At 43.8% G+C, this 27,464-nt stretch overlaps 1 protein-coding gene across 18 annotated transcripts in view; it reads right to left on the bottom strand.

Moving 5' to 3' along the window:
* Positions 1-27,127, bottom strand: part of LOC110529583 (protein FAM184A) — a 110,708-nt gene extending 83,581 nt beyond the window's left edge. For 6 of the 18 annotated variants that reach the window (XM_036985004.2, XM_090242882.1, XM_090242891.1 and 3 more), the window contains exons 1-2: positions 26,793-27,105; positions 26,380-26,566 (exon numbers count right to left, since the gene is read on the bottom strand). In XM_036985004.2, coding sequence (XP_036840899.1) covers positions 26,380-26,541 — 162 coding nt within the window. In that variant the 5' untranslated portion in view covers positions 26,542-26,566; positions 26,793-27,105. Of the gene's footprint in view, positions 1-26,379 lie in introns of all 18 variants that reach the window. The other 12 variants (XM_036985002.2, XM_090242883.1, XM_090242887.1 and 9 more) reach the window with 4 other exon arrangements.
* Between the last annotated feature and the right edge of the window lie 337 nt (positions 27,128-27,464).

Raw genomic sequence — 27,464 nt, 5'->3', positions numbered from 1 at the left:
AGGGCTTGAGAGGAGCTGCAGAGAAGAAAGGAACTCCCCAAATACAGGTGTGCCAAGCTTGTAGCATTGTAGCATCATACCCAAGAATACTTGAGGCTGTAATCACTGCCAAAGGTGCTTTAACGAAGTACCGAGTAAAGGCTCTGAATACTTATGTAAATTTTATATTTCAGTTTTTGATTTGTAAAAAAAATTGAAAAGATTTTTGCTATGTCATTATGGGCTATTGTGTGCAGATTTATTTATTTTTGAATCCATTTTAGAATAAGGCTGTAAAAAGTCAAGGTGTTTGAATACTTTCCAAATGCACTGTATAAAGAAAACTTACAAAGACAACCTTTCCTTCCTCTGTTTCACTCTTCAAATAGTTTTTCCTGTGTGGATGAAGTCCAACTAAATAATTGTTTCAAAATGATCTCTGACTGATATCAACATCTGGTAATGATGTTATACAGTGCTGACTACACAGGTTTCAGGCTTTAGGCCAGAGGATTGGGAAGAGACAGCTCTATTCCTTCAGGCCAGGCATCTTTCCTTCATGGATTGAAAGCTATTTGACTTCTCCAATCAATTACTAATTATTATTTTCAATTCTCTGATCAAGCAATGACACACATATTACCACATTAATGATGTAGCCTAGATACGGAAAATAGAGATGAAGCCGATAGCATTTTAAAAAGACCTTACACAGTATGGCTGGCTGGGAGTGTCAAATTAAATCCTCACTATGAGACATTGCAGGTGCCATTTGAAAGCCCAGGTAAAACCTATGGGGGGGGAGAGTCACTAATCTTTCTCTCTGATATGAGGGTTAGAGATCTGAACAGGAGAGCTGGCCAGCAGCCAATCAGAGGGACAATTTGTATAAGGAACTTCACAAATCACTGCTTTGTCAGTTGGGATTGTTCCAGAATGTCTATCTTTGTTATAGCAGAGGTGACCTGCACAAACAAATGTGTCCCTGGCCAAAGACTCCCAGAGAACAAGATGATTATGAGCGGAAGTAGGCTCGTCGATAACTCACAGTGAAGGTTAAGGGTCATGGCAGTCAGTTTCAAGACCACACAGTGGGGAACTATCGTAACATAGTTACCTCTGAACTGGTGCCTGTGTTATCTGTACCCTGCGGCAGGTTGACCATCACCAGAACTATAATGAGAGGGTCCTCTCCTAATTACACCACTTGTTACAGTTCACAGTGTTTAACAAAGGCCCTAAATGGAACCCAGAGAGACCAAAGGAAAAAATAAATCAGCCCAGTTTTAATTAGCATAGTAAAGGCAATGGGATTGAGGCACAATGAAAAGCTTGTATCAGTCATGAGTTTTACTTTTGCCTCATATCCCATGCTGAGCAACTTTACGTTGATTGTTTATAATGTTTTAATGACTCATAAATCCACAATGTAACATTATGCGTAAAAAAAAAGTGACTGGATGCCTACAGCATTTTAATGGTATTGAGAGCAGAACAAAGAGCAGTTTCATGCAGAAAGTTCATATTAAGCCTTGTATGGTGGTGTGCTATAGTTAGCATTGTGTGGGAGGACTATAATTGCACACCACGGCAGAGAATCAGGGAATTGAGGCACATTGTTGCCTTCCTGATTGACACAGCAAATCTAACATAAAGAAAGAGAGTTGCCGTGGCAACAGCTGCCTCCGCAGAGAGAGGTGGAGGCGAGAGCCGAGCCGTCGGGTCATTTTCCTCGCTGTAATTTACTTTAGCGGTTGACGCACTAAACATAAAGATGTGATTGAGTTAAGATATTCATACAATCGCGTGCTTCTGTCTCTAAAAACCCTTCAAACCAAGACGAAAAGCTGCCAACCTTTTTCCGCCTTTTCTTTATATCTGAAAGGTATTGCCTGTAAAAAAAAGCTCATACATTTATTCCGCCAACCGTGGTAGTTATGATTCAGTAATCTGTTGAAAAAGTCCTGCCAGCCCGTTAGTATAAACATCCCCTTTCATCTTAGCGTCTTTAACGCCATTAAATCATGAACATTTTATTGTTGTCCGACATCAAACTTGTCCTTATGAAAAAGTATAAACACAAAACGGCATGACATCGCAGCAGCCTTGTCCAAATAGCAACGTTACCTGTTCTATTTTTACACACAAAAAAACTATGCGTTTAAAAATGTATTTAGGATATGTGAATCTAACAAGCCAGGCAACTTTGGTTCGATGTTAGCTAGCTATCTAACGTAAACTCACAAACTCGTACATCGCCTTGGTCTGTACAATTGACCTTATTTTAGAGCCCCAAAAACATAATCCTTCCAGATCAACTGTAATGTCAATACCATTGTAAAGCACAATTTCTACCCTTTCCAACAGAATCAATTACATGACCTAAACGCTGCCCGTTTCTGCATAATTCAAGCAGGCAATGAGCCTCTTTTTAAAATTGGCGGGTGGGGAAGCAAAACTAATGCGTGATAGTGAGAAGGAGATGTAAATAAAAATGTAAATGTAAATTGTAAATAAAACACTATAACGAGTTTATATAATGTATCATTACATACCTATTTGAAGGTTTGTGTCGAATTTGAATCAGATTTTTAGGGCGGTGCTAAAGTGATCTTAGAAGTAAACAGCGGCTTTGATGATCGCATGCAATGATGATCGTATCCCCCCCTTACAGTGCTACACCTGGTGCTACACCTGGTGGAGAGAGATTGTAAGACAGAAATTGTTGCTTTATGCGTTCTGTATGTTACGACATGACACGTCAAGATGTAACTTTTCTCCAATACTATAGAGCCATTACCATGTCGATCAACGCTTGAATAGAAACCGAGTTCACACCCCCAATTTTTAAGCGAACACAGTCGCTACAGTCCCATTAGTTTCCTGTATAGCCTTGTTTGAATGTTGCGGTTGCGCACATTTGTACGGAATGGGGTGAGTTTACGTTAGCTGGCTAGCCAGCTCATATAATTACCAGAACATATCTGACAACTTTTTGAGTTAGACAACTATTTATCCACCCTAACAGGAAAATTAACACATTACAAGGTAATTATTTACAAGCACGAGTAGCTGCTAACTTACTGTTGTGAATGCAAAGAAATGAATGCAGTGCATTCTGTAGGAGGAATTTAGACCTTGCTATTGTCACATCAGGTTACCAAGACAACGGTCACAACAACAGGGTCAGTTGAATGTCTCTTGCTCCTTGCCGGCTAAGCAACGGCTATATAAAAAGGTGAATGCTGACAAGAAAGAGGTAAAAATGGGTCTATTTGGAAGGGGATCATATAAACATTGCCCAATTATTTTTACAGGCAACATACCGTGAATCCTATGTGAAAAGTGTATCAAGGACAAAAAAAAAGACGTGTTTGTTGGTCAGACCAGCAAAGTCAGACAGGCCATAGCCTACATTACCATCAACATTTTGCACGTGTTAATTTATAAATGCCATGTCTAGCTACATCAGGGCCATTCAACCGTAGGCCCGTGAACTGGCCCCGTCTGGACATTAATAAACTATATTTACTGAGCTTGTCTGATGCTTTAAGCACGCAGTTTAATTAAATAATTAAGACACACTAATGATTAGAGGGAGTCCGACCAGACTTCCTGCGCTGTGTTAAAAAAAAAGACAGCAAGTGACTGTGTGACTAGCACTCGTCGTCTCTCCCTCCTCCCTGCAGTAGCGACCACCACAGAACATCAACGTGTTTAAGCTCGCTGTCCATGTTGCTAAAGCTGCAAGATAATTACAGCCACTGAAAAGTTGTTACCAAAACCCCTCATTTATTTAGGAAAAACATTCCCTATTCCTCCACCCTTGCTCTCTTTACGTGACACGTATTCATGAAAGACCTAGTCGCACGGGACTAATATTACTAGAGAATGTTGGTTATATAACAATTACTCCAGAATGTCCTTTATTCAAGAGGCCAATTCAGACGGGATTCATTTTTTATTTTTAGAAATCAACAATTATGATGGAAGCCTGGAGGTTTTTATTCTAGGTGTGAAGATACAGTATTTCAACATGTCCAGGTGATGTCCACTGATAACTCGAGTTTGGTTCCCAAGTTTGTAAACCGTACCAAACCATATTTGGTATAGTGCTAAGCTCTTTGTCACAGCAAAGCAAAGATTAAAAGACAAATTTGTGAAATTCTTTACTTGACAGGCTTGGTGCTCACGGAATCAGTAAACTGTTAAACACTCAAACAGGCAACAAAAGTAGGATCTGTCTTATTTCTCTAGATATATTGATGATTTATAAAGCCAGGCACATTTAACAGTTAGACTATTGATTATAGACATCATTTAGTTGGGGTTTCCTCTCCTCACTTTTCTTAGACAATAAGGCACGGGCTGTTTTCTCGTCTCCTCATTCTGCTGCTGCCTCCACCACATTGATCTCAACACCAATATGCTGGTTAACTTTGCTATTATGCATATAGCAACATGAACCGCGACCACTATCCAAAGCGGGAAAAGGCGCATTTGTTATAAGATGGTAGTATTTTTATTAGTGTTGCACCATTGTTCTTATGTAATATCACCATATACTGTACACAGTGGTGTAAGTACTACTTAAGTCGTTTTTGGGGGTATGTACTTTACTATTTATATTTGACAACTTTTACTTCACTACATTCCTAAAGAAAATGATGTACTTTTTACTCCATACATTTTCCCTGACACCCAAAAGTACTTCCATTTTGAATGCTTAGCAGGACAGGGAAATGGCCCAATTCACACACTAATCAAGAAAACATCCCTGGTTATCCCTACTACCTCTTATCTGGCGGACACAAAACACAAATGCTTTGTTTGTCAATTATGTATGAGTGTAAGAGCATGCCCTGGCTATCCGTACATTTAAAAAAATAATAATAATTGTGCCATCTGGTTTACTTAATAAGACATTTGAAATTATTTATACTTTTGATACGTGTGTGTGTGTGTGTGTGTGTGTGTTATAGATTCTACAGAGCCAGTGCCAGTGAGATAAAGGTAGCTAGCTGCTGATGTTCTGCAGCAGAGAGAGAATCAAGCTGGATGAGTCACCAGTCCATAGCAGTGCCTTGATGTTCGAGAGGAGAGGAGCATCTAGTCCGGCCCTCACGCTACCCGCACTTCAGGAGCACCAACCTTCAATTCTAAATCATTAAGATTCTGTTTCACCTTAGCATCCATTATAACAGCACACTAAATGTACACCCACTGCACGCCAGAAAAAAAACACAAAATCAATTGCCTGTAAGCTTTTAAGGCAAGTCTTTAACTTATAAACCCTCTACTTGACTACAATCTGTGCTATCATTTTGATTAGCTGTTAACCACGCAGTCTTACTTGTTTCTGTTGACTTGCTGGTTGTCTTCCACAGCTGCTGTTTTAATACCTCCTCACCATCCAGCCTGTCTGTCTACACTGTCACAAACACACAGCCACACTCACAGCCTCACACACCTGTAGCCAGAGTATGCACACTAGGAATTCTCTGCACTTGTCCAACCAGGGAATGTACTGCCATCCAAATGTGAAATTCAGCTTTAATTATGACAGAGGCAGACACATAGAGGGAGAGAAAAGTGCCAACATGCTTATGCAACAGCAATTCAACTTAAGTCCATGAATAAATGTTGGGTCCTTTCTGACTTCATATTCATCTGTACGGCCTAGCTACTTGTCCATTTAACCATCCCTTTCTTCTAGCTGTCCCCTTCACCATATGCCACCTAAACAGAACCGACCTGGTCTTGTCTGGTAGACACACACACACACACAACTGAGCCCAGGGAGTCTGTTTGCCCACTAGGTGAGGTCGCGCCCTGAGGCGGCCCAGTGCCCTGACTGCGGTGGCCCTGCGTGGCTGATGGATAGGCCAGCTGTGAAATGGTGTATCAGCTATGGTCCAGGTTGGATGCAGAGACAGACCTCCTGCCCATAACAGGATGTACACCCTACAGGGTCACACACACACACACAGAGAGAAGTCTTCACACAGGGGATGCATTCTAAGGGACAGAGACAGAAGAGAGAGAGAGAATATGCCGTAAGATTACACACAGGAGGACATAATGAAACATCCAGTGGACATGTAGGATGGGGGAAGAGGAGGATTTGGGAGCTGCTTTCTGACAGAGGAAGATGGATGGGCACACACACACTAAAAGCCCACGTCCTGCCAGTGTTCTGTGGCTAGGCTGCCTAAAGCACAGCATCCCCCCTCAGCCTCCCTCGCTATCGCAAAAGCACTACTGCATGAATACGAAGTTGATTGTTTCTTACCCCTTCAGGGTGCTTTGTCTCTGCAATAGAAGTGTGCTCGAGCACATCAAAAGTAATGTTTCAAAGTCCCCCACTGAGGTGTGGCGAATACCTTCTCTTTTTTTCTCTTTTTTCTAGCCCCAAAGCAAAACCAAAAACAGTAAACATATTTCTTGTAAAGTTGTTTCTTTTCATGCTTTGGAACATAGGTTTCCATCACTGTGGGTACTTCAGTCTATGACAAAGAACCTTCCAGTGAACCTGTGTATTCATGGACACCTGAGCGATTCGTTGAGTCAGTTGGCAGGAGAGGAAACCAATATAATAAGAGAGCGAAAGAGGAGAGGAAAGCAATATAATAAGAGAGCGAAAGAGGAGAGGAAACCAATATAATAAGAGAGCGAAAGAGAGAGAGAGAGAGAGAACAAGACCCAGCTAAGCTGAGACCCAGTAACTCCCTCTCTCCCTTGCATACCATTCCAGTACTAGGCACCAGCATCGACAGCTCAATAGACCACATTCATTCTAGTAGAATTGTATCCTGCGGAGTGATGCTTGAAGCCAGAGAATCAAAGCTTTGGAGATTACTGCCGAGTCTCCTCTTTGAGCCTGGTCAAAACAGAAGAGAGCAGAGCATCCTGACAGCCTCTCATGGGCAGTGGCATGGAACAGAAACTGCCCCCAGAAACACCAGTGTGCTGGGCCTTTTAACTCTGCCCTCCTCTCCTGTCCAGACACACCAGTGTGCTGGGCCTTTTAACTCTGCCCTCCTCTCGTGTCCAGACACACCAGTGTGCTGGGCCTTTTAACTCTGCCCTCCTCTCCCGTCCAGACACACCAGTGTGCTGGGCCTTTTAACTCTGCCCTCCTCTCCTGTCCAGACACACCAGTGTGCTGGGCCTTTTAACTCTGCCCTCCTCTCCTGTCCAGACACACAGTGCACAGTGCTCTCGAGTCCATGCCCGTCCAATGCTTTGGCTCGCTCACACACGCCATCACCTCTGTGGTGGAACTATATAGCTTACCCCATTCACTTCTGTCTTACAAAAGAGTCTAATCAATAGAGCTGCTATAGGCACAGACACATGTGGACAGATTGGCTTCATTGGCTTTTATCTTCTATTGTAGAGCCCAGAGCGGTGTGGCTATTTACCAGAGAGAAGGATAGGCTGGATGGAGCAGGCTGGACAGGTTCCTGTATTCAGGGGCATTCTTCAGGTAAGAAAGGCCTCGCCTTTTAAAACGGCATAAAGAAAAAAGAGACAGAAGCTGGGCAGTGAAGCTGTGATGCAGAGACTTTAAAATGTATGTCAAACAAACAATGCAACTCTATGCACAAGGACGTCTTTGAACAATTTCCCCTGAACATTTGACAAAAACAAGTTTCCTTAAAGACCAGTGCAGACGCAAACTTTGCCATTCTGTTAAGAAATTTGGCATCTTCAGTGTCTCAGCATCACTCTAACATTGGAATTGCCCAGCTATAGCTGAAGCACAATTCGACTAGTGAGCATACGTCACTCATGACTCCCAATGAGATTAATACACAGAGCTGATCAAATTGGAGCCCTTTAAAATTTACAGAAAATGACAGCCATGACCTTGGTTCCCGCACTGCAAGGTCACGTAACAATACGTTCTCCATCAGACTCCGGGCAATAAAAATCATCACCAAGCCAAGGGTTGTCATTTACCACAGCAAAGTGTCAGATGTACACTTAAACATCACACATCACACAGAGGGCAGCTGTATCCTATTGCTGTCTGTGTGAGGTGGAAAATCATTACAGGAAATAAAAGTCTGATAATAGCTGATAATAGCCCCCCCCCACACACACACACCGCTATTAGCATGGCGATAGATCAAAGCAGCATTAGGATCTGCACAGCTGGCCCCCAGCATTTCAAAAACATGTATATCCCTCTCATCTCTACTTCAAGAAACAATGGATGTTTATTTAAAAGCGCCGCTGCCACCGTGTTGCACATTAGTCTGGTGTCTGTGTGTGTGAGAGAGAGAGAGAGAGCCTGTGCCACCACTCTCCCTCATTAGGCCTGTCTGAGAGGCACATCATGAGGTGAGAGGAGCATCATGAAAGGGTGATGAAGGCTGTGGGAGAGGCCAGTCAGTCAGTCCTGGGGGAGAATTCTAGATCAGACTTCTCTAAAACTGGCTTTATAGTGGAGTAAAGGAGGAGAAATAGTGGGCTGACACAGCTCACCTGTTTAAATGTCTCACACAGAGATAGGCCCTAAAAGCCAAGTGACCACAACTAGCACAACTAGCACATGCACCATAAAATCCTGAGATTTGACACTGGAACAGTAATACAGTAAGAAAACGAAACACTACATCAATTAGGCTACGTATTTAAATCAACTTTCTGGAGTTTGACTCCTCTGCTAAGTTCTTCCCATTGAGGGTTTCACTGTGAGCTAATTCCAACCTGATCTATCGTCTGTAGTATGATGAGCGTTTATGTAGAGTTGTCAGCACCACGTTGGGTGTTAAAAACCAAGTACGATGTCAACGAGGCCAGTAAAACAGATTTGTTGCGGAGCTCGGGAGAACTGTGATTATAGGGGGGGGAGGAGAGAGTAGCACTCTACACACAATATACACTCACAATCACACCTGTTGTCGGGCACACAAACAAGCCCAACACCAAGCCAAGAGATTTATAACCATTCAACTTCAAAGATCTTGGGGAGGTCCGCAACTCAAAGCTAGTTGAATACCACTGACTTTACTTCAGTGTTAAACATAGAGCTGACGGCAGCGCTATACATCCCTCCGCGGCTCTGTGAGCGAGGAATGGGAGGGGTGGTTGAGGTGGAAGCATTTTACCATTCATTGTGTATTTACCTTGGAGGCTAGGATGATGTGTGATAGTAAGAAGCAGAGAGAAAAAGAGCAGGCGGGGGAGAGCTAAGCTTGCAGAACAGAGAAACTGACAAGTCGGAGACAGAGTACGAGACAGCTACACTCAGACGCAGCGCCTGCAGCAGTGTCTTCCAGTACGCATGGTAGGACAGCTCCTGACCCAAGCCAGTCCGTTTTCACTGATATGAGTCGTTTTACAGCGCCTGGATGACTGAGCCGGCCACCTCGGCAGACACCTCGGCAGCCCGGTCCCCCAGACTGCACCGACTCGGCATGTTGATGTGGCAGCCATTTACCAGGCGGTAAATGGCTGCCTCAAAGCCAGCCAGAGCGAGCAGTCCTCGACTTACTTAGCCTCTTTCATCACCCCACGCCTCCCGCTTACAGGCCGCAGGTGGAGGGGTTCTTGAGTCAACATCTATTAACTTTCCGCCGTCTGATGAGAAAGGCCAAGTCATATCGGCTCCCTCTAATCTTAATTGGGGGTTGATGGAGGGGGGTGAGGCAGCAGAGAGAGGGGGCGACTGGGCTGTAATAGCAGAGGGCCTTCCGGATGTCCCTGGGGAAAGCCCCTGTCCCCTTCCATCATCTCTCTGTAACCATGACACAGCAGGAGCTGTACACTCTCACCTGTAGCCCCTCAGCCAGTTAGAATATTGATTTGTTTATGTTATCTTGTTTCACACGCTAGTGCTCTCCCTACCCTCCCTGTAGGAGCAGGATGTTTCTGGTTGCTTGTGGTGTTATAATCTGTGTGTATGTGAGTGTGTGTGCATGAGCCAGAGACCAATGTGTCAAAACCATCCGAGAAGCTTGACACCAATATGTGTGTCAGAGAGAAGAGAGTACACAAAAGCAGAGCGCTGGAGAAGCCAACATGCAGCGTAATAGCTGACAATACCGTGGGGAGACAATGTGCGAGAGACAATAAACCAAATGACTCCATCATATGGTACAACGTGTGAGGCCGTGAGAGGATAGGGTGTCATGTTTCTCTAAGTTCCTCCCAACCCAGCAGGACAGACAGGCATGACGTGCAGAATTAAATATGAACTAGGCCACATTGAGAATTCACAACATGCTGCAAGGGTGCAAATTACCACAAAATATCTTACAATAGAAGAAAATGGCACTTCAGTGTTGGAGAGGCCATCAGTCTGAACTCACAATGTACAGTGCATTCAGTAAGTATTCAGACCGACTTTTCCCACATTTTGTTAGGTTACAGCCTTATTCTAAAATTGATTAAATAAAACAAATCCCTCAAACTATACACAATACCCCATAATGAGCCTAGTTGGTTTAGCCATGGAAACAGGAACCTTCCCACTAGCCATGATTGGCTGAGAAAATGTATGGCCTGGACATGCAGGGAGAGGAGTTTGGATTGGTCTGCCATGTAGCACGCTCCTGTCTATAACGTGAGCTGTTCAATATGTGTTGACAGTCCTTTTACCGCGCCGTTTTTGAAATATATAATGTTAGCCATCGAGAACTACAAACGTTTTGCTACTTTCTCAACATTGATGCCCTGAATTTAGCAGGCGCCATCGACGGGTCAGTAGGAAAAAGTGATGGGCTACTTTCTGTACACGCCACCGTCAGTGTGAACCGGAGTGACTTGACACAAAGCTGGGCAAACAAGATGTAGCTACAAACAAAATGGAGTTAAATGGTTCTAGTCTGCCGTGAAGCATTCATCCACATATACAGGTAAGAGTCTAGCTACATTTTCTGATAAAAAAAGTTTCTAATTTTGTCATAAAGTAGTTTTTATTGGAAGTTAAAGCGTAACGTAAACTCACTCACTTTTGTACATCGCCTTGGTCTGTACAATTGACCTTATTTTAGCTCCCCAAAAACGTAATACTTCCAGATCAACTGTAATGTCAATACCATTGTAATGCACACTTTCTCCCCTTGCCAACAAAATAAATGACATGACCTAAACGCTGCCCGTTTCTGCATAATTCAAGCAGGCAATGATGCCCGTCTGGTGTTTTTAAAAATGGCGGGTGGGGAAGCTAAACTAATACGTGATAGTAAGGAGAGATGTTGTGTGGGAAAATAGCTTTTTTCCCACTCGATCTGTCCAACTTATCACCTTATCGCCTCTAAAATGTAAATAAAACGCTATAAAGAGTTTATGGACCTAGTTGGTGTGATTACATACCTATTTGAAGGTTTGTGTCGAATTTGAATCAGGTTTTTAGGACGGTGCTAAAGTGATCTTCAGAAGTCAACAGTTTTTTTGAGAGTCGTGATCACTTGCAGTGACGACGCAAAATATGACTAGGTATCCCCCCCTTAATCCAGTCACTGTCCATTTCTTGTTTTTAAATGATGAGAAGTGCTACACCTGGTGGAGAGAGATTGTAAGACAGAAATTGTTGCTTTATGCGTGCTGTACGTTACGACATGACACGTCATGATGTAACGGAGGGTCAGTTTTTTAAACTTTTCTCCAATACTATAGAGCCATGTCGACCAACGCTTGAATAGAAACGTAGTTCACTCCCCAGATTTTGAAGTCAACACAGTCGCTACAGTCCCATTAATTTTCTTTGTAGCCTCGTTTGAATGTCACGGTTGCGCACATTTGTATGGAATGGGGTGAGTTTACGTTACTGTTAGTTATCTAGCAAAAGTTAGCTTGCTGGCTTGCTAGCTAACATTACATGTATGATCTGTGTAGTAATATTATTCTAATCAGAAATCAATTCGCTAAAAGCTAGCTAACATTGGACCTAGTTTGTTAGCTTGAGCTACCTGAAGATTCATACTACAGCTATGACAATGTTTGTATTGGTAGTATGAGTTGGGGTTATTCTGGTTCATTGTTTCGCTAGCTAGTTAGCTAGCTACATATCTAAATAAAAAAACACCACTTCAGGCGGATTATTACATGACCCATGAAATTAGCAGGTGTGTCTGGGGGTGATTACAGCCATCGATAGTATTTAATGAACATGTGTACATGTCTAGACCATAGTGACCGGTCCACTTAGCTAAATGTGGCTGGGGGGTGGTTATAGCATTTCCTTCACATGACCCATCCGTAAACATAATCTAATATTGCTACTATGCAAGTATGCAAGTACTATCACTCTAGTGTTTACACCTTCTGTATCCTGTGCATGTGACAAATAGTGTGTGTTTACCACATGGCCTCACATGTGAATCCTTAGAGATAGGTGGGACTAAGTCTTAAGAGGATGTGAACGATGCTGAAAGAAGAGCACTCCAGTAGGTGTACCAAAACATTCAAGGGCCATTTTCTCAAACGTGAGGTTACAAGTTTATCAACTTTCAAAGCAGAATTACTTTCCCATTGCTCCTCAACTGCAATGTATGATATAACATTGTCTAGCTGTGAGTCTCTACTTTTATCCAATGTAAAACACACTACATAAGACCTTTGCTATGAGACTCGAAATTGAGCTCAAGTACATCCTATTTCCATTGATCATCCTTGAATTATTTATACAATTTTATTCCACCTGTGGTAAATTCAATTGATTGGACATGATTTGGAAAAGCACACACCAGTCTATATAAGGTCCCACAGTTGACAGTGCATGTCAGAGCAAAAACCAAGCCCTTTGAATGAATTGTTCCGAAACAGGATTGTGTTGAGGCAAAGATCTGGGGAAGGGTACCAAAAAATGGCTAGCATTGAAGATCCTCAAAAACCCAATGGCCTCCATCATTCTTAAATGGAAGAAGTTTGGAACCACCACGATTCTTCCTAGAGTTGTCGGCCGGGAGGAAGGGAAGGGCCTTGGTCAGGGAGGTGACCAAGAACCCGATGGTCACACTGACAGTGCTCCAGAGTTCCTCTGTGGAGATGGTTGTCCTTTTGGAAGATTATCCCATCTCTGCAACACTCCACCAATTAGGCCTTTATGGTAGAGTGGTCGGACTGAAGACACTCCTCAGTAAAAGGCACGACAGCCTGCTTGGAGTTTGCCAAAAGGCACCTAAAGGACACTCGGACCATGAGAAATAAGATTCTCTGGTCTGATGAAACCAAGTTTGACCTCTTTGGTCTGAATGCCTAGTGACATGTCTGGAGGAAACCTGAAACCATCCTTATGGTGAAGCGTTTCAGAGGCAGGGACTGGGAGACTAGTCAGGATTGAGGGAAAGATGAACAGAGAAAAGTACAGAGAGATCCTTGATGAAAACCTTGCTGCAGCAAGGCAAATTGGTGCTGTGACGTCATCGTAGCAAAACGTTATCTAGCAACTTCTATCGGCAGATCAAGGAGCCAATAGGGATCTCACTGAAAAATGATTGGAAATACTGTTTGGGCACAACTGAAAGCACTGACCAGAATGCAATGGCTTCAAGTGATTCCTCTCACTAGCACGACTATGGAGCATTTTTTGATTTTCTATTAGCTACAGTATATGGTGACATTCAACCATACATGTTTCAACCTGAATATAGCAAACAGATTTTGAAACAAAGAGTTGGATTTAGCTAGAACAGAAGCTCAGCTATTGCCGATGACAGAACGAAGAGGGCAGGTGGCAAATACGGTGGCTAGCTTAGTTTATATAATGAAACCCCTATTGGTATTGTTGGCAAACATACAGTGGGGGGAAAATATGTTTTGGGCTAAGTTAGCTGAAAAACTATCTGTTGCCATATCTACGACTAAAAATATAGTTTTACAAATCAGGGATATATTGTATATAGATATGGATATTAAACAGCAAGCATTAACGTTACAACCAGACACCTACGGCCACCTACCAGCAAACGTTAGCACATGACTTGAGTTGGCTAGCTAGTTAGCCTGGTGCTTCCTAATTTGCTATGCACCACGCCTCGCGTTCACAACTTGTTAGAAAACGTGTAACATCGGCAACTGTAAATAAGTGTACTAGCTAGCTATGTTTCATACACTGTATATACAAAAATACGTGGACAACCCTTTATTTTGGTGGATTTGGCAATTTCAGCCACACTAGTTGCTGACAGGTGTATAAAATCGAGCACACAGCCATGCAATCTCCATAGAGAAACATTGGCAGTAGAATGGCCTTACTGAAGAGCTCAGTGACTTTCAACGTAGCACCGTCATAGGATGACACCTTTCCAACAAGTCAGTTTGTCAAATTTCTGCCTGGCTAGAGCTGCCCCGGGCAACTGTAAATGCTGTTATTGTGAAGTGTAAACTACTAGGAGCAACAGCGGCTTGGCCGCGAAGTGGTAGGCCACACAAGCTCAAAGAACAGAACCTTCGAGTGTGCTTCTGTCCTCGGTTGGAACACTCACTCCCGAGTTCTAAACTCCCCCTGGAAGCAACATCTGCACAAGAACTGTTCACCGCGAGCTTCATGAAACGTGTTTCAATTTCCGAGCAGCCGCACACAAGCCTAAGATCACCATGCGCAATACCAAGTGTCGGCTAGAGTGGTGTAAAGCTCGCCGCCATTGGACTCTAGATCAGTAGAAACATGTTCTCTGGAGTGATGAATCACCCTTCACCACCTGGCAGTCCAACGGACAAATCCGAGTTGACGGATGCCAGGAGAACGCTACCTGCCCGAATGCATAGTGCCAACTGTAATGTTTAGTGGAGGAATAATGGTCTGAGGCTGCTTTTCATGGTAGGGGCTAGGCCCCTTAGTTCCACAGTGAAGGAAAATCTTAACGCTACAGCATGCGATGACATTCTAGACGATTCTGTGCTTCCAACTTTGTGGCAACAGTTTGGGGAAGGTCCTTTCCTGTTTCAGCTTGACAATGCCCCCGTGCACAAAGCGAGGTCCATACAGAAATGATTTGTCGAGATCGGTGTGGAAGAACTTGACTGGCCTGAACAGAGCCCTGACCTCAACCTCATCGAACACCATTGCGATGAATTTGAACTCCGACATTGCGAACCAGGCCAAATTGCCCAACATCAGCTCCTGACCTCACTAATGTTCTTGTGGCTGAATGGAAGCAAGTACCCGCAGCAATGTTCCAACATCTAGTGGAAAGCCTTCCCATTAGAGTGGAGGCTGTAATAGCAGCAAAGGGGGGACCAACTCCATATTAATGCCCATGATTTTGGAATGAGATGTTTGACAAGCAGGTGTCCACATACTTTTGGAAATATAATGTAAATGACGATGGTTGACATTGATTATGTTTACAGTGGTTGACAGTGGTTGCATTTCAATTTCAAAACATTATAAGAATGATGCTAGATTCCAAACGGATGTAAATAACAATTATTATTTAGTCCAACAGTCTGACCTGTGCTGACATTCAGGATCGTGTCCTTCCTGTGTTGTCATCAGTTCCCCACCTGACACCTCCAACCTGCCCTCTCTAATCGTCTTCACCTGTTTTTGTTCTGGGGTTCCTCAATTGAAACTCAGTACCAAACTTTGTTTGGTTACTGCACCACCAACTGAATTACTCTGCCCAGAGTACGCCTGAAGTACCCCCCAATTTGCATTTTACCAGTAAGCGTATGGTCACGAGTCTTCTCAAGTACCCCTGTGGATAGGCCAAGTACCCTCAGGGGTCCTAGTAATCCTGATTGGGAACCACTGCAGTACAATATGGTCCCCCTAACAACAAACAGCCAGCCGACTCAAATAGCCTTGGTAAATGCTTAGGCCTAACACATTAGAAATGCATGGGTTACTTTCACACTCATTGGTCAGGGTACTGTTTCCCAGGATTCATTGCTGCCTGGAGTCTGTCATAGACACTTGAGGTGAAATAATTAGAGCTAGATATTCACCTTCAAAGCTACTTTCCAGAACTTTACAGGCTAAATCCTGCATTATTGTCACCACAGTGCTGTGTTCTAGCAGATGACAGATGAGCAGTATGTATGGCAATGACTGTTTACCACGGGTTGCATCACACAGCTCGTGGCTGAATGGAAGCAAGTACCCTCAGCAATATTCCAACATCTAGTGGAAAGCCTTATAGCAGCAAAAGGGGGGACCAACTCCATATTACACCGGCTCTGATGCTCGTCAGTTGTGGCAGGGCTTTAAAACTATTACGGACTACAAAGGGAAACCCAGACGTGAGCTGCCCAGTGAAGCGTGCCTACCAGACGAGCTAAATGCCTTTTATGCTAGCTTCGAGGCAAGCAACACTGAAGCATGCATGAGAGCACCAGCTGTTCTGGATGACTGTGTGATAACGCTCTCGGTAGCCGATGTGAACAAGAACTTTAAACAGGTCAACATTCACAAATCCGCGGGGCAAGATGGATTACCAGGACGTGTACTCAAAGCATGCGCGGACTGCCTCCCGGGTGGCACAGTGGTTAGGGCGCTGTACTGCAGTGCCAGCTGCGCCACCAGAGACTCTGGGTTCGCGCCCAGGCTCTGTCGTAACTGACCGCGACCGGGAGGTCCGTGGGGCGACGCACAATTGGCCTAGCATCGTCCGGGTTAGGGAAGGTTTGGCCGGTAGGGAAATCCTTGTCTCATCGCGCACCAGCGACTCCTGTGGCGGACCGGGCGCAGTGCGCGCTAACCAAGGTTGCCAGGTGCACGGTGTTTCCTCCGACACATTGGTGCGGCTGGCTTCCGGGTTGGAGGGCGCTGTGTTAAGAAGCAGTGCGGCTTGGTTGGGTTGTGCATCGGAGGACGCATGACTTTCAACCTTCGTGTCTCCCGAGCCCGGACGGGAGTTGTAGCGATGAGACAAGACAGTAGCTACTAAACAAAGGATACCACAAAATTGGGGAGAAAAGGGGGTAAAATTCACACACAAAAAATAAATAATGCACGGACCAACTGGCAAGTGTCTTCACTGACATATTCAACCTCTCCCTGAAGGAGTCTGTAATACCTATATGTTTCAAGCAGACCACCATAGTCCCTGTTCCCAAGGAAGCAAAGATAACCTGCCTAAATGATTACTGTCCAGTAGCACTCATGTCGGTAGCCATGAAGTGCTTTGAAAGGCTGTTCATTGCTCACATCAACAGCATCCTCCCGGATACCATAGACCCACACCAATTCGCATACCGCTCCAACAGATCCACTGATGATGCAATCTCAATCGCACTCCACACTGCCCTTTCCCACTTGGACAAAAGGAACACCTATGTGAGAATGCTGTTCATTGACTACAGCTCAGCGTTCAACATCATAGTGCCCTCAAAGCTCATCACTAAGCGAAGGACCCTGGGACTAAACGCCCCCAGGTGGTAAGGGTAGGCAACAACACGTCTGCCACGCTGATCCTCAACACTGGGGCCCCTCAGGGGTGTGTACTTAGTCCCCTTCTGTACTCCCTGTTCACCCACGACTGCGTGGCCAAATACGAATCCAACACCATCATTAAGTTTGCTGAAAACACAAGTGGTAGGCCTGATCACCAACAACGATGAGACAGCCTATAGGGAGGAGGTCAGAGAACTGGCAGTGTGGTGCCAGGACAACAACCTCTCCCTCAATGCGAGCAAGACAAAAGGAGCTGATCGTGGACTACAGGAAAATATGGGCCGAACAGGCCCCCATTAACATCGACGGGGCTGTAGTGGAGCGAGTGAAGAGTTTCAAGTTCCTTGGTGTCCACATCACCAACGATCTATTATGGTCCAAACACATCAAGACAGTCGTGAAAAGGGCAAGACAAAACTTTTTCCCCTTCAGGAGACTGAAAAGATTTGACATGGGTCCCCAGATCCTCAAAAAGTTCTACAGCTGCACCATCGAGAGCATCCTGACCGGTTGCGTCACCGCCTGGTATGGCAACTGCTCGGCATTTGACCGTAAGGTGCTACAGAGGGTAGTGCGTACGGCCCAGTACATCACTGGGGCCAAGCTTCCTGCAATCCAGGACCTATATAATAGGCGGTGTCAGAGGAAAGCCCATAAAATTGTCAGAGACTCCAGTCACCAAAGTCATAGACTGTTCTCTCTGCTACCGCACGGCAAGCAGTACCAGAGCGCCAAATCTAGGACCAAAAGGCTCCTTAACAACTTCTCCCCCAAGCCATAAGACTGCTGAACAATTAATCAAATGGTCACCGGACCATTGCATTGACCCCCCCCCCCCCCCCTCCATTTGTTTTGTACATTGCTGCTACTTGCTGTTTATTATCTATGCATAGTCAATTCACCCCTACCTACATGTACAAATTACCTATTTTCTTAACTCTTCTTGAACTGCAATGTTGGTTAAGGGCTTGTAACTAAGCATTTCACGGTAAGGTCTACACTTGTTGTATTCGTTGCATGTGACAAATAAAGTTTGATTTGACAGTTGGTGGTGAATCGGAGACAAGTTTCCACATGTATCCTGTGACAAGGTAGCCATGGGGTATGAGAGCGTATCTTAATGAAATCTGACATGGGATTCATCCCAAAGCATCCTGCCAAGGTTAATAACAACCCTGCCTTATCTACAGCAGGGTTTGATTTTGACAGTTTTCTCATTTGATTTTGACCCCTCTCTGAATCCTTCTGGGAGAGTAATTGAAATAATGTTCAATATCCCCAGTGCCTGCAGGTAAAGTCATGGACAATGTGTTCTCAAATAACATGCTTTTTTCTTCACCACAAAATACTATTGACTATAAAATGTGCAATTTTTTCTCTCTCCATAAATGGCATATTTCCTGAGAAAGATTGAGTTGTCAGACTTTCTTTCTTGCCATCCCTCTGGAGCACATCTTTGGTTGCAATCTTGCAGTACATTTCCTACCCACTCATAGGTACTGTAGCGTTAACATGCTTACGCAGAATAAGCTTTTTCTGTTAAGCCTGCAGTGCCATTTCATTCTGAGGTCAACCGGATAACGCTGAAGCTGTTTCCTAAAATAACATATTGTTACAGTTCCTCCCAGCAATACCTATTGGAACTAAGCCCTGGGCCACAGCCATCTGCTCTGTAGCACAGCCCAGGCAATCCTGCCACCTGATAAGACAAAGAAATCAAATCACTTTTAACCCCTGGGATTATGGCACGACACATGCAGACAGTGCATTGCACTACATTCCCCTCTCTGGCAGAGGTATTAACGCAGCCTGAGCCCATCCTCTTGAGTGATCTCACTACAGAGAGAAATCCACAGGGGAGATGGGATGGACGGTACCACTTGGCACGGCTGGGCTAAAGGGGAGAAACACATTCCTTCAAGTGTGGTTGTCATCACTTTACAGAGAGCAATCCTCTCCATTTCAGAAGTAAATACAGGGTGCTGGGAGCTAGCTGGAGCTAAATCAGAGATTGGTTTCATTCTAAGTGAAACATGCTCCAGAAGAAAAGGTTAACAGGGCAGTGCTTGGAGAACAGGAGGGCTGAGAAGGCTGACTCTCTGGCTCCAACTCACTCTTTAAAGGCAATATTCTGTTACCAATGGGAATCTGCATCATTAAGATAATATAACTACGTAACTAATGGGTTTATTCTATGTAAATGAGGAAACATGTTTTAACTGTGCTGCAAGGCTTGCGACTAATGTTTCCACTACTGTAACTTTTGCAGTTGGTGACACCAGCCCATGATTTGGTAACACAAAAACATTCTGCAGCGCCACACAATAAAACAAAATGTACCCATCTTATACAGTCATTAAAGTCATTCACAGTTCTTTATTCAGAAGTGTCAGACTACTGAGATGGAATTCAATAAATACTGTAAGTTGTTTCATCTAACATGTCCAAGCAGGAATGCATGATACAAGATAATTTGATGTGCAACCTAATCCAGTGATTTGTCAAACCAAAATTCATGACATTAGGCTATTGTTGTTAGATTTTACTGTCAAAATAGGGTTCCAGAATTGTTCAATCGAGATGAATTTCCCTACATCTTTATGTGCACTAATATCACATAGGCCTGATTCATGATTTAGGGCTAATTGACCTGAGGAAGTGGAAACTAATAACACATGAGGCTGATCGCTAACTCTAAATATAAAACCCACTCTAGAAGCCATGTATTTTTAATGTAATGTCCTAAAATACTTTTCACCAATGAGGTCTATGTATACACTTGCAATGGCCGATGCGCATTTTGCACAATCCGTATCTCAAAACCATATGAGATATCTCGTAGGCTAGGCATGACATTTTTTCAGATATCCAAATTGTCCCAAAAAATGTATACATACTAAACTAAAATATAAAACGCAACATGTAAAGTGTTGGTCACATGGTTTCATGAGCTGAAATAAAAAGTCCCAAGAAATTCCATACGCACAAAAGCTTGTCTGTCTCAAATTGTGTGCACAAATTTGTTTACATCCCTGTTAGTGAGCATTTCTCCTTTGCCAAGATAACCCATCACCCTGACAGGTGTGGCATATCAAGAAGCTGATTAAACAGCATGATCGTTACACAGGTGCCCCTTGTGCTGGGGACAATATAATGCCACTAAAATGTGCAGTATTGTCACACAACACAATGTCACAAAGGTCAAGTTGAGGGAGCGTGCAATTGCCATGCTGACTGCAGGAATGTCCACCAGAGCTGTTGCCATATATTCTAATGCTAATTTTGCTTCCATAAGCCGCCTCCAACGTTGTTTTAGAGAATTTGGCAGTACGTCCAACCGGCCTCACAATCGCAGACCATGTGTATGCCATTGTGTGGGTGAGTGTTTTACTGATGTCAACGTTGTGAACAGAGTGCACCATGGTGACGGTGGAGTTATGTTGTGGGCAGGCATAAGCTACGGACAATGAACAACAATTTCATTTTATTGATGGCAATTTGATTGGACAGAAATACCGTGATGTCATCGAGGCCCAATTGTGTGCGCGCGCACGCCCGCCCGCCCGCCCGCACGCACAGCTCAAAAAAATAAAGGGAACACTTAAACAACACAATGTAACTCCAAGTCAATCACACTTCTGTGAAATCAAACTGTCCACTTAGGAAGCAACACTGATTGACAATACATTTCACATGCTGTTGTGTAAATGGAATAGACAACAGGTGGAAATTATAGGCAATTAGCAAGACACCCCCAATAAAGGAGTGGTTCTGCAGGTGGTGACCACAGACCACTTCTCAGTTCCTATGCTTCCTGGCTGATGTTTTGGTCACTTTTGAATGCTGGCGGTGCTTTCACTCTAGTGGTAGCATGAGACGGAGTCTACAACCCACACAAGTGGCTCAGGTAGTGCAGCTCATCCAGGAAGACGCATCAATGCGAGCTGTGGCAAGAAGGTTTGCTGTGTCTGTCAGTGTAGTGTCCAGAGCATGGAGGCGCTACCAGGAGACAGGCCAGTACATCAGGAGACGTGGAGGAGGCCGTAGGAGGGCAACAACCCAGCAGCAGGACCTCTACCTCCGCCTTTGTGCAAGGAGGAGCAGGAGGAGCACTGCCAGAGCCCTGCAAAATGACCTCCAGCAGGCCACAAATGTGCATATGTCTGCTCAAAGGGTCAGAAACAGACTCCATGAGGGTAGTATGAGGGCCCGATGTCCACAGGTGGGGGTTGTGCTTACAGCCCAACACCGTGCAGGACGTTTGGCATTTGCCAGAGAACACCAAGATTGCCAAATTCGCCACTGGCGCCCTGTGCTCTTCACAGATGAAATAAGGTTCACACTGAGCACATGTGACAGATGTGACAGAGTCTGGAGACGCCATGGAGAACGTTCTGCTGCCTGCAACATCCTCCAGCATGACCGGTTTGGCGGTGGGTCAGTCATGGTGTGGGGTGGCATTTCTTTGGGGGGCCGCACAGCCCTCCATGTGCTCGCTAGAGGTAGCCTGACTGCCATTAGGTACCGAGATGAGATCCTCAGACCCCTTGTGAGACCATATGCTGGTGCGGTTGGCCCTGGGTTCCTCCTAATGCAAGACAATGCTAGACCTCATGTGGCTGGAGTGTGTCAGCAGTTCCTGCAAGAGGAAGGCATTGATGCTATGGACTGGCCCGCCCGTTCCCCAGACCTGAATCCAGTTGAGCACATCTGGGACATCATGTCTCGCTCCATCTACCAACGCCACGTTGCACCACAGACTGTCCAGGAGTTGGCGGATGCTTTAGTCCAGGTTGGGAGGAGATCCCTCAGGAGACCATCCGCCACCTCATCAGGAGCATGCCTAGGCGTTGTAGGGAGGTCATACAGGCACGTGGAGGCCACACACACACACACACTACTGAGCCTCATTTTGACTTGTTAAGGACATTACATAAAAGTTGGATCAGCCTGTAGTGTGGTTTTCCACTTTAATTTTGAGTGTGACTCCAAATCCAGACCTCCATGGGTTGATAAATTTGATTTCCATTGATAATTTGTGTGTGATTTTGTTGTCAGCACATTCAACTACGTAAAGAAAAAAGTATTTAATAAGAATATTTCATCCATTCAGATCTAGGATGTGTTATTTTAGTGTTCCCTTTATTTTTTGGAGCAGTGTATATAACACAATCTGCCATTGAAAGTGATGGTTGCTGATAATGGGCCTCTGTACGCCTATGTACATATTCCATAAAAAATGTGCCATTTCCAGCTACAATAGTCATTTACAACATTAACAATGTCGACACTGTATTTCTGATCAAATTGATATTACACACACACACACACACACACACACACACACAGTTGAAGTTGGAAGTTTACATACACCTTAGCCAAATACATTTAATCAGTTTTTCACAATTCCTGACATTTAATCCAAGTAAAAAGGCTCTGTCTTAGGTCAGTTAGGATCACCACTTTATTTAAGAATGTGAAATGTCAGAATAATAGTAGAGAGAATGATTTATTTCAGCTTTTATTTCTTTCATCACATTCCCAGTGGGTCAGAAGTTTACAAACACTCAATTAGTATTTGGTAGAATTGCCTTTAAATTGTTTAACTTGGGTCAAACCTTTTGGGTAGCCCTCCATAAGCTTCCCACAATTAGTTGGGTGAATGTTGGCCCATTCCTCCTGACAGAGCTGGTGTAACTGAGTCAGGTTTGTCGTCTCTATAAGCTTGGCACATCTAGCCACTGGGAGTTTTGCCCATTCTTCATGGCAAAACTCCTCCAGCTCCATCAAGTTGGATGGGTTCCGCTGGTGTACAGCAATCTTTAAGTCATACCACAGATTCTTAATTGGATTGAGGTCTGGGCTTTGACTAGGCCATTCCAAGACATGTAAATGTATTCCCACCACCACCAAAGCACCCCCAGACCATCACATTGCCTCCACCATGCTTGACAAATGGTGTCAAGCACTCCTCCAGCATCTTTTCATTTTTTTCTGCGTCTCACGAATGTTCTTCTTTGTGATCCTAACACCTCAAAAACTTAAATTTGTCCAGTGTCTGTTCTTTTGCCCATCTTAATATTTTATTTTTATTGGCCAGTCTCGCCTCTTCACTGTTGACGTTGAGACTGGTGTTTTGTGGGTACTATTTAATGACGTTGCCAGTTGAGGACTTGTGAGACGTTTGAGAAACAAACTAGACACTCTAATGTACATGTCCTCTTGCTTAGTTGTGCACCGGGGCCTCCCACTCCTCTTTCTATTCTGGTTAGGGCCAGTTTGCACTGTTCTGTGAAGGGAGTAGTACACAGCGTTGTACGAGATCTTCAGTTTCTTGGCAATTTCTTGCATGGAATAACCTTCACTTCTCAGAACAAGAATAGACTGACGAGTTTCAGAAGAAAGATCTTTGTTTCTGGCCATTTTAAGCCTGTAATCGAACCCACACATGCTAATGCTCCAGATACTCAACTAATCTAAAGAAGGACAGTTTTATTGTGTCTTTAAATCAGAACAACAGTTTTCAGCTGTGCTAACATAATTGCAAAAGGGTTTTCTAATGATCAATTAGCCTTTTAAAATTATAAACTTGGATTAGCTAAGACAACGTGCCGTTGGAACACAGGATTTTCACCATGATAGTGTTTTGCATTGATCTTTTTTGGGTCTTGTGGAAACTGTTCAATGAGAGCCTGTAATTGCCAATGAAGTGGGGAAAATAGTATACTGATGTCAGGGATGACTGGAGGGCTAAATGCACAGAAGTAGCTCAACACACGGTTATAAAAACTACATTCAAAGGTGAAATTAAGTATTATAAAACAGTGGGGTTCTAGCTCAATATTGAGAGTTGAAAAATAAAAAGTATACCTACAGTACAGAAAGTGGAGATGGGCTTTTCAACAAGTACAACAGTAGTTGCTTCCAAATTGCATTTTATACATAGAGAATGCATGTTTCAGTGCCCACATAAGGGGAAAGGGAGTGAGCTCGCTCGTCACAGCAGCCGTCCCTAACGAAACAGGCACAGCCGCAGGGCAGACACAATCATTTCAGGAATAATGAGGATAATGCACTTTACTGTTCGACCAAGTCATGGTCTTATCCAGGCAAGGAATAGGCAGTTTTGATTGCGGTGTCCAGGTAGAATGTGCAACTCGCACAGATGCTACCAATTAAAAATATAACTCACACAGCCATATCAAAGGGTCGCATAAATGTGACTAAATGGTCAAAGTCTGTAGCCCTGTTGTGTATAATAGTGTTGTAGTTTGACTATTCAGGTGGAAAGCTTTTAAAGCCTACAGCTAGATCCAGCTCTGTACTTAAAATAGGCTATAAAATTAGACTGCCTTGCACCTGTTTGTCCTTGGAACAATATTAAGGGTGCATAATATATCTGCATAATAGTCTGTTTTTAGGTACTTTTATCTAGAAACCCATAACCTTACTCATAGCCGAAGCTAAGGACAAAAGACTGGTCAAGGCCAGTTGCTTCAGAAAAACATGCATCTTAATACCTGCATGATATTGCCTTGAACTATATGGAGCTGGTTGCTATGGCCAACTTACAGTCTTCACAGCCATCCTATATAAAATTCAACGGACAATAAAATACTGCTCTCGCGCGGGCAGCGGTACAAGAAAAATAAACATTTTACAGAAAGGATTTTGTGCAAATGGTGTGACACAAGATCTGATTTAAAAAGACCAATAAAGGAAATATAAATCACATGGATATTAGGCTTCCGTTCAAAAAGATGATTACAGTAGGCTAAAATATGGCCCATCAGTTTGAAATGCCTTTGCATCCAAACTTTTTTTTCTGCATCACTCATTCAGGTGACTATGAGATTGAAACAAACATCTAATGCTGTGCTGTAAAGCTGAGAAATATGAAAGTATTGCATCCCAATGAGCTTCAAAATACTGTAGTGTCAACCTACTCGGAATGACACTGCAAAAGTTATGAATCAGGACCTTACTGTAGTGAGTAGGAGACAGTGGTTTGACCAAACTAGAGCTTCAGAAACAGACAATGGAGCTGCCTTCTAATGCTTCTTTAGGGCAGGTTAGATGTATCCCCTTTCAGACCCATGTCCACTACTGCAATGTTTAGACTGAGTTATGACCTGGACAAGAGGACACTTGCCACTAGTCTTTAAATCAGTTGAAGTCTGTCTGTGTCTGTTTGACAGGGCAGAAAAAGAAAAAGAAATGTCTTAACAGATGAAGCACAGACAGAGGAGAGGGGCTGCTGGGGTGTACAAACAACATGGTCACACACACTTTGGGTTAGTTCGCAGGACCATCCTTTTGGATTGGTTATCAAATGGAAAACCGCAAGGCTAGAGTAGGTAAAATACTAGTCTGGTGTCCTAGTCTGTCTTGTACTTTAGCCAACTCACATATAAAATGTACTGAAATGTGAAACCCTGCCCCGAGCAAAATCTGTGCCCACTTTAAAGGGTTAATAGCCCATACAAGGTCAGGTTCTAGGATCATGTGGAACCACTATCTCTTTACTTCAATGGATCTTGCTCCTAGTGTGGATGGGATACTTGCGTCCTAAATTACCTTGTAGCAAAACATAGGCTTTATTAAAAGGGGTAACAATTACATGTTCTCAATTTGAAAATGGCTTTAGGATGTGATCAGCACACACACACACACACACAATCATTTCATTCCAGCTGGTGGAATAAACAGCTGTTAGCACCTCGGGTTAAAAGTTATTATTATTGAGCAGTATAAGACACTGAGTAATACAGTAATGGCTTCCCGTGTTCAATTGTATGATTGAATAATACCCATGACCAAACTAGGCATTTCATTTTCTACAAACTTAATGACTACATTAGCTAGCAACATAATTGTTACATTTGCGTTCTGTACAGTCAGAGCATCGATTCGCTGATGAACGATAGGATCGGGGTCAGTTACCTCCTCAGCACCCGAGCCTTGACAGGTGCAGTAGCAGGGTCACAGCACCTGATACAAGGACCCTTGATACCCGAATATCTAAATATAACAGTTACAATCCTTACCTTTGTCAGCTGTGCTATTTTCTTGCTCATTTTGAGGTGCAGATCTTGGGTATATTCCATGGTGATTGTTGATGATGAGCCAGAATTATATTTCCCTGCTCCGGTCGATGGATTGCCAACAGCAGGGCTGTAGTACTGCTGCCAACCCGCTCCAGTCGCCATCTTCACGATCCTTCAAATGTTGTTACTATAAGAATGTGATGTAGCGATCAATGGCACAATGGTCAAAGCAGGTTCTCCTGCAACGGGATCTTTCTCCTCGAAACGGTAAAATAAAACAACATCAAGACATCAATTTTTCAACTGCTGGATATCAATCTCTCATTTTGCGCAGGAAAAAAACTAATGCAATAGCTGCTAGCATAACGTTGTAATATTTGCGCTTATTTGCTGAACCAATTAACACTGCCTACCATCATCATCACAGAAATGTTGCAGTTTCATGAAGAGGTCCTCAGCATTATCTAACGTTAGATAGCTATCGTTAGGTGTAGCAACAGCATTGGTTTGACCACACTCAAATTCCGGAAATTCGTCGATTTGTATTTGCACGAATGAAAGAGCTTGGTGAATTGATGTTACTCACGTTGAACACGATATTTTGCACCGGAGAGAGCCGGTCCGAAGAGTGGTTTCTTCAATGCATAACTAGCTATGACAGGCTGAGTGGTTGCTGCACTGCTAAGGACTCGGTTACCATGGATCACTTCAACAGTTTACATGACTGACGTCAGTTCCGTTCGTTTTCACGCTCTCCCCTCAGTTTCATTGATGCGATGAAATATTATTGGTACTGCTACGATGGGGATCAGAGTCAGCGGAAACCTTCACCACATTTCAATAGTATTAATCAAAACATTGTAATTTTTGCATATTTTGGTGATATGGTTCAAGGAGCGAGTGTGTGTGTGTGTGTGCGCGCGCGTGTGTGTGTGTCTGTGTCTGTGTAGCCAGATCACACATTTTAGGAGGTGTGTGAGGAGGACAAAGCTGCATATTTTGGGGATATGGTTCATGGCGTGTGTGCGCGTGCGTGTGTGTGTGTGGCCAGATCATACATTTTAGGAGATGTGTGAGGAGGACAA

This window comes from Oncorhynchus mykiss, chromosome 8 (genome assembly GCF_057628025.1).
Source record: "Oncorhynchus mykiss isolate SJ-2025 chromosome 8, ASM5762802v1, whole genome shotgun sequence".
NCBI lineage: Eukaryota > Metazoa > Chordata > Actinopteri > Salmoniformes > Salmonidae > Oncorhynchus > Oncorhynchus mykiss.
Note: the sequence above shows the minus strand (reverse complement) of the source record. Positions and strands in the feature narration are given on the sequence as shown.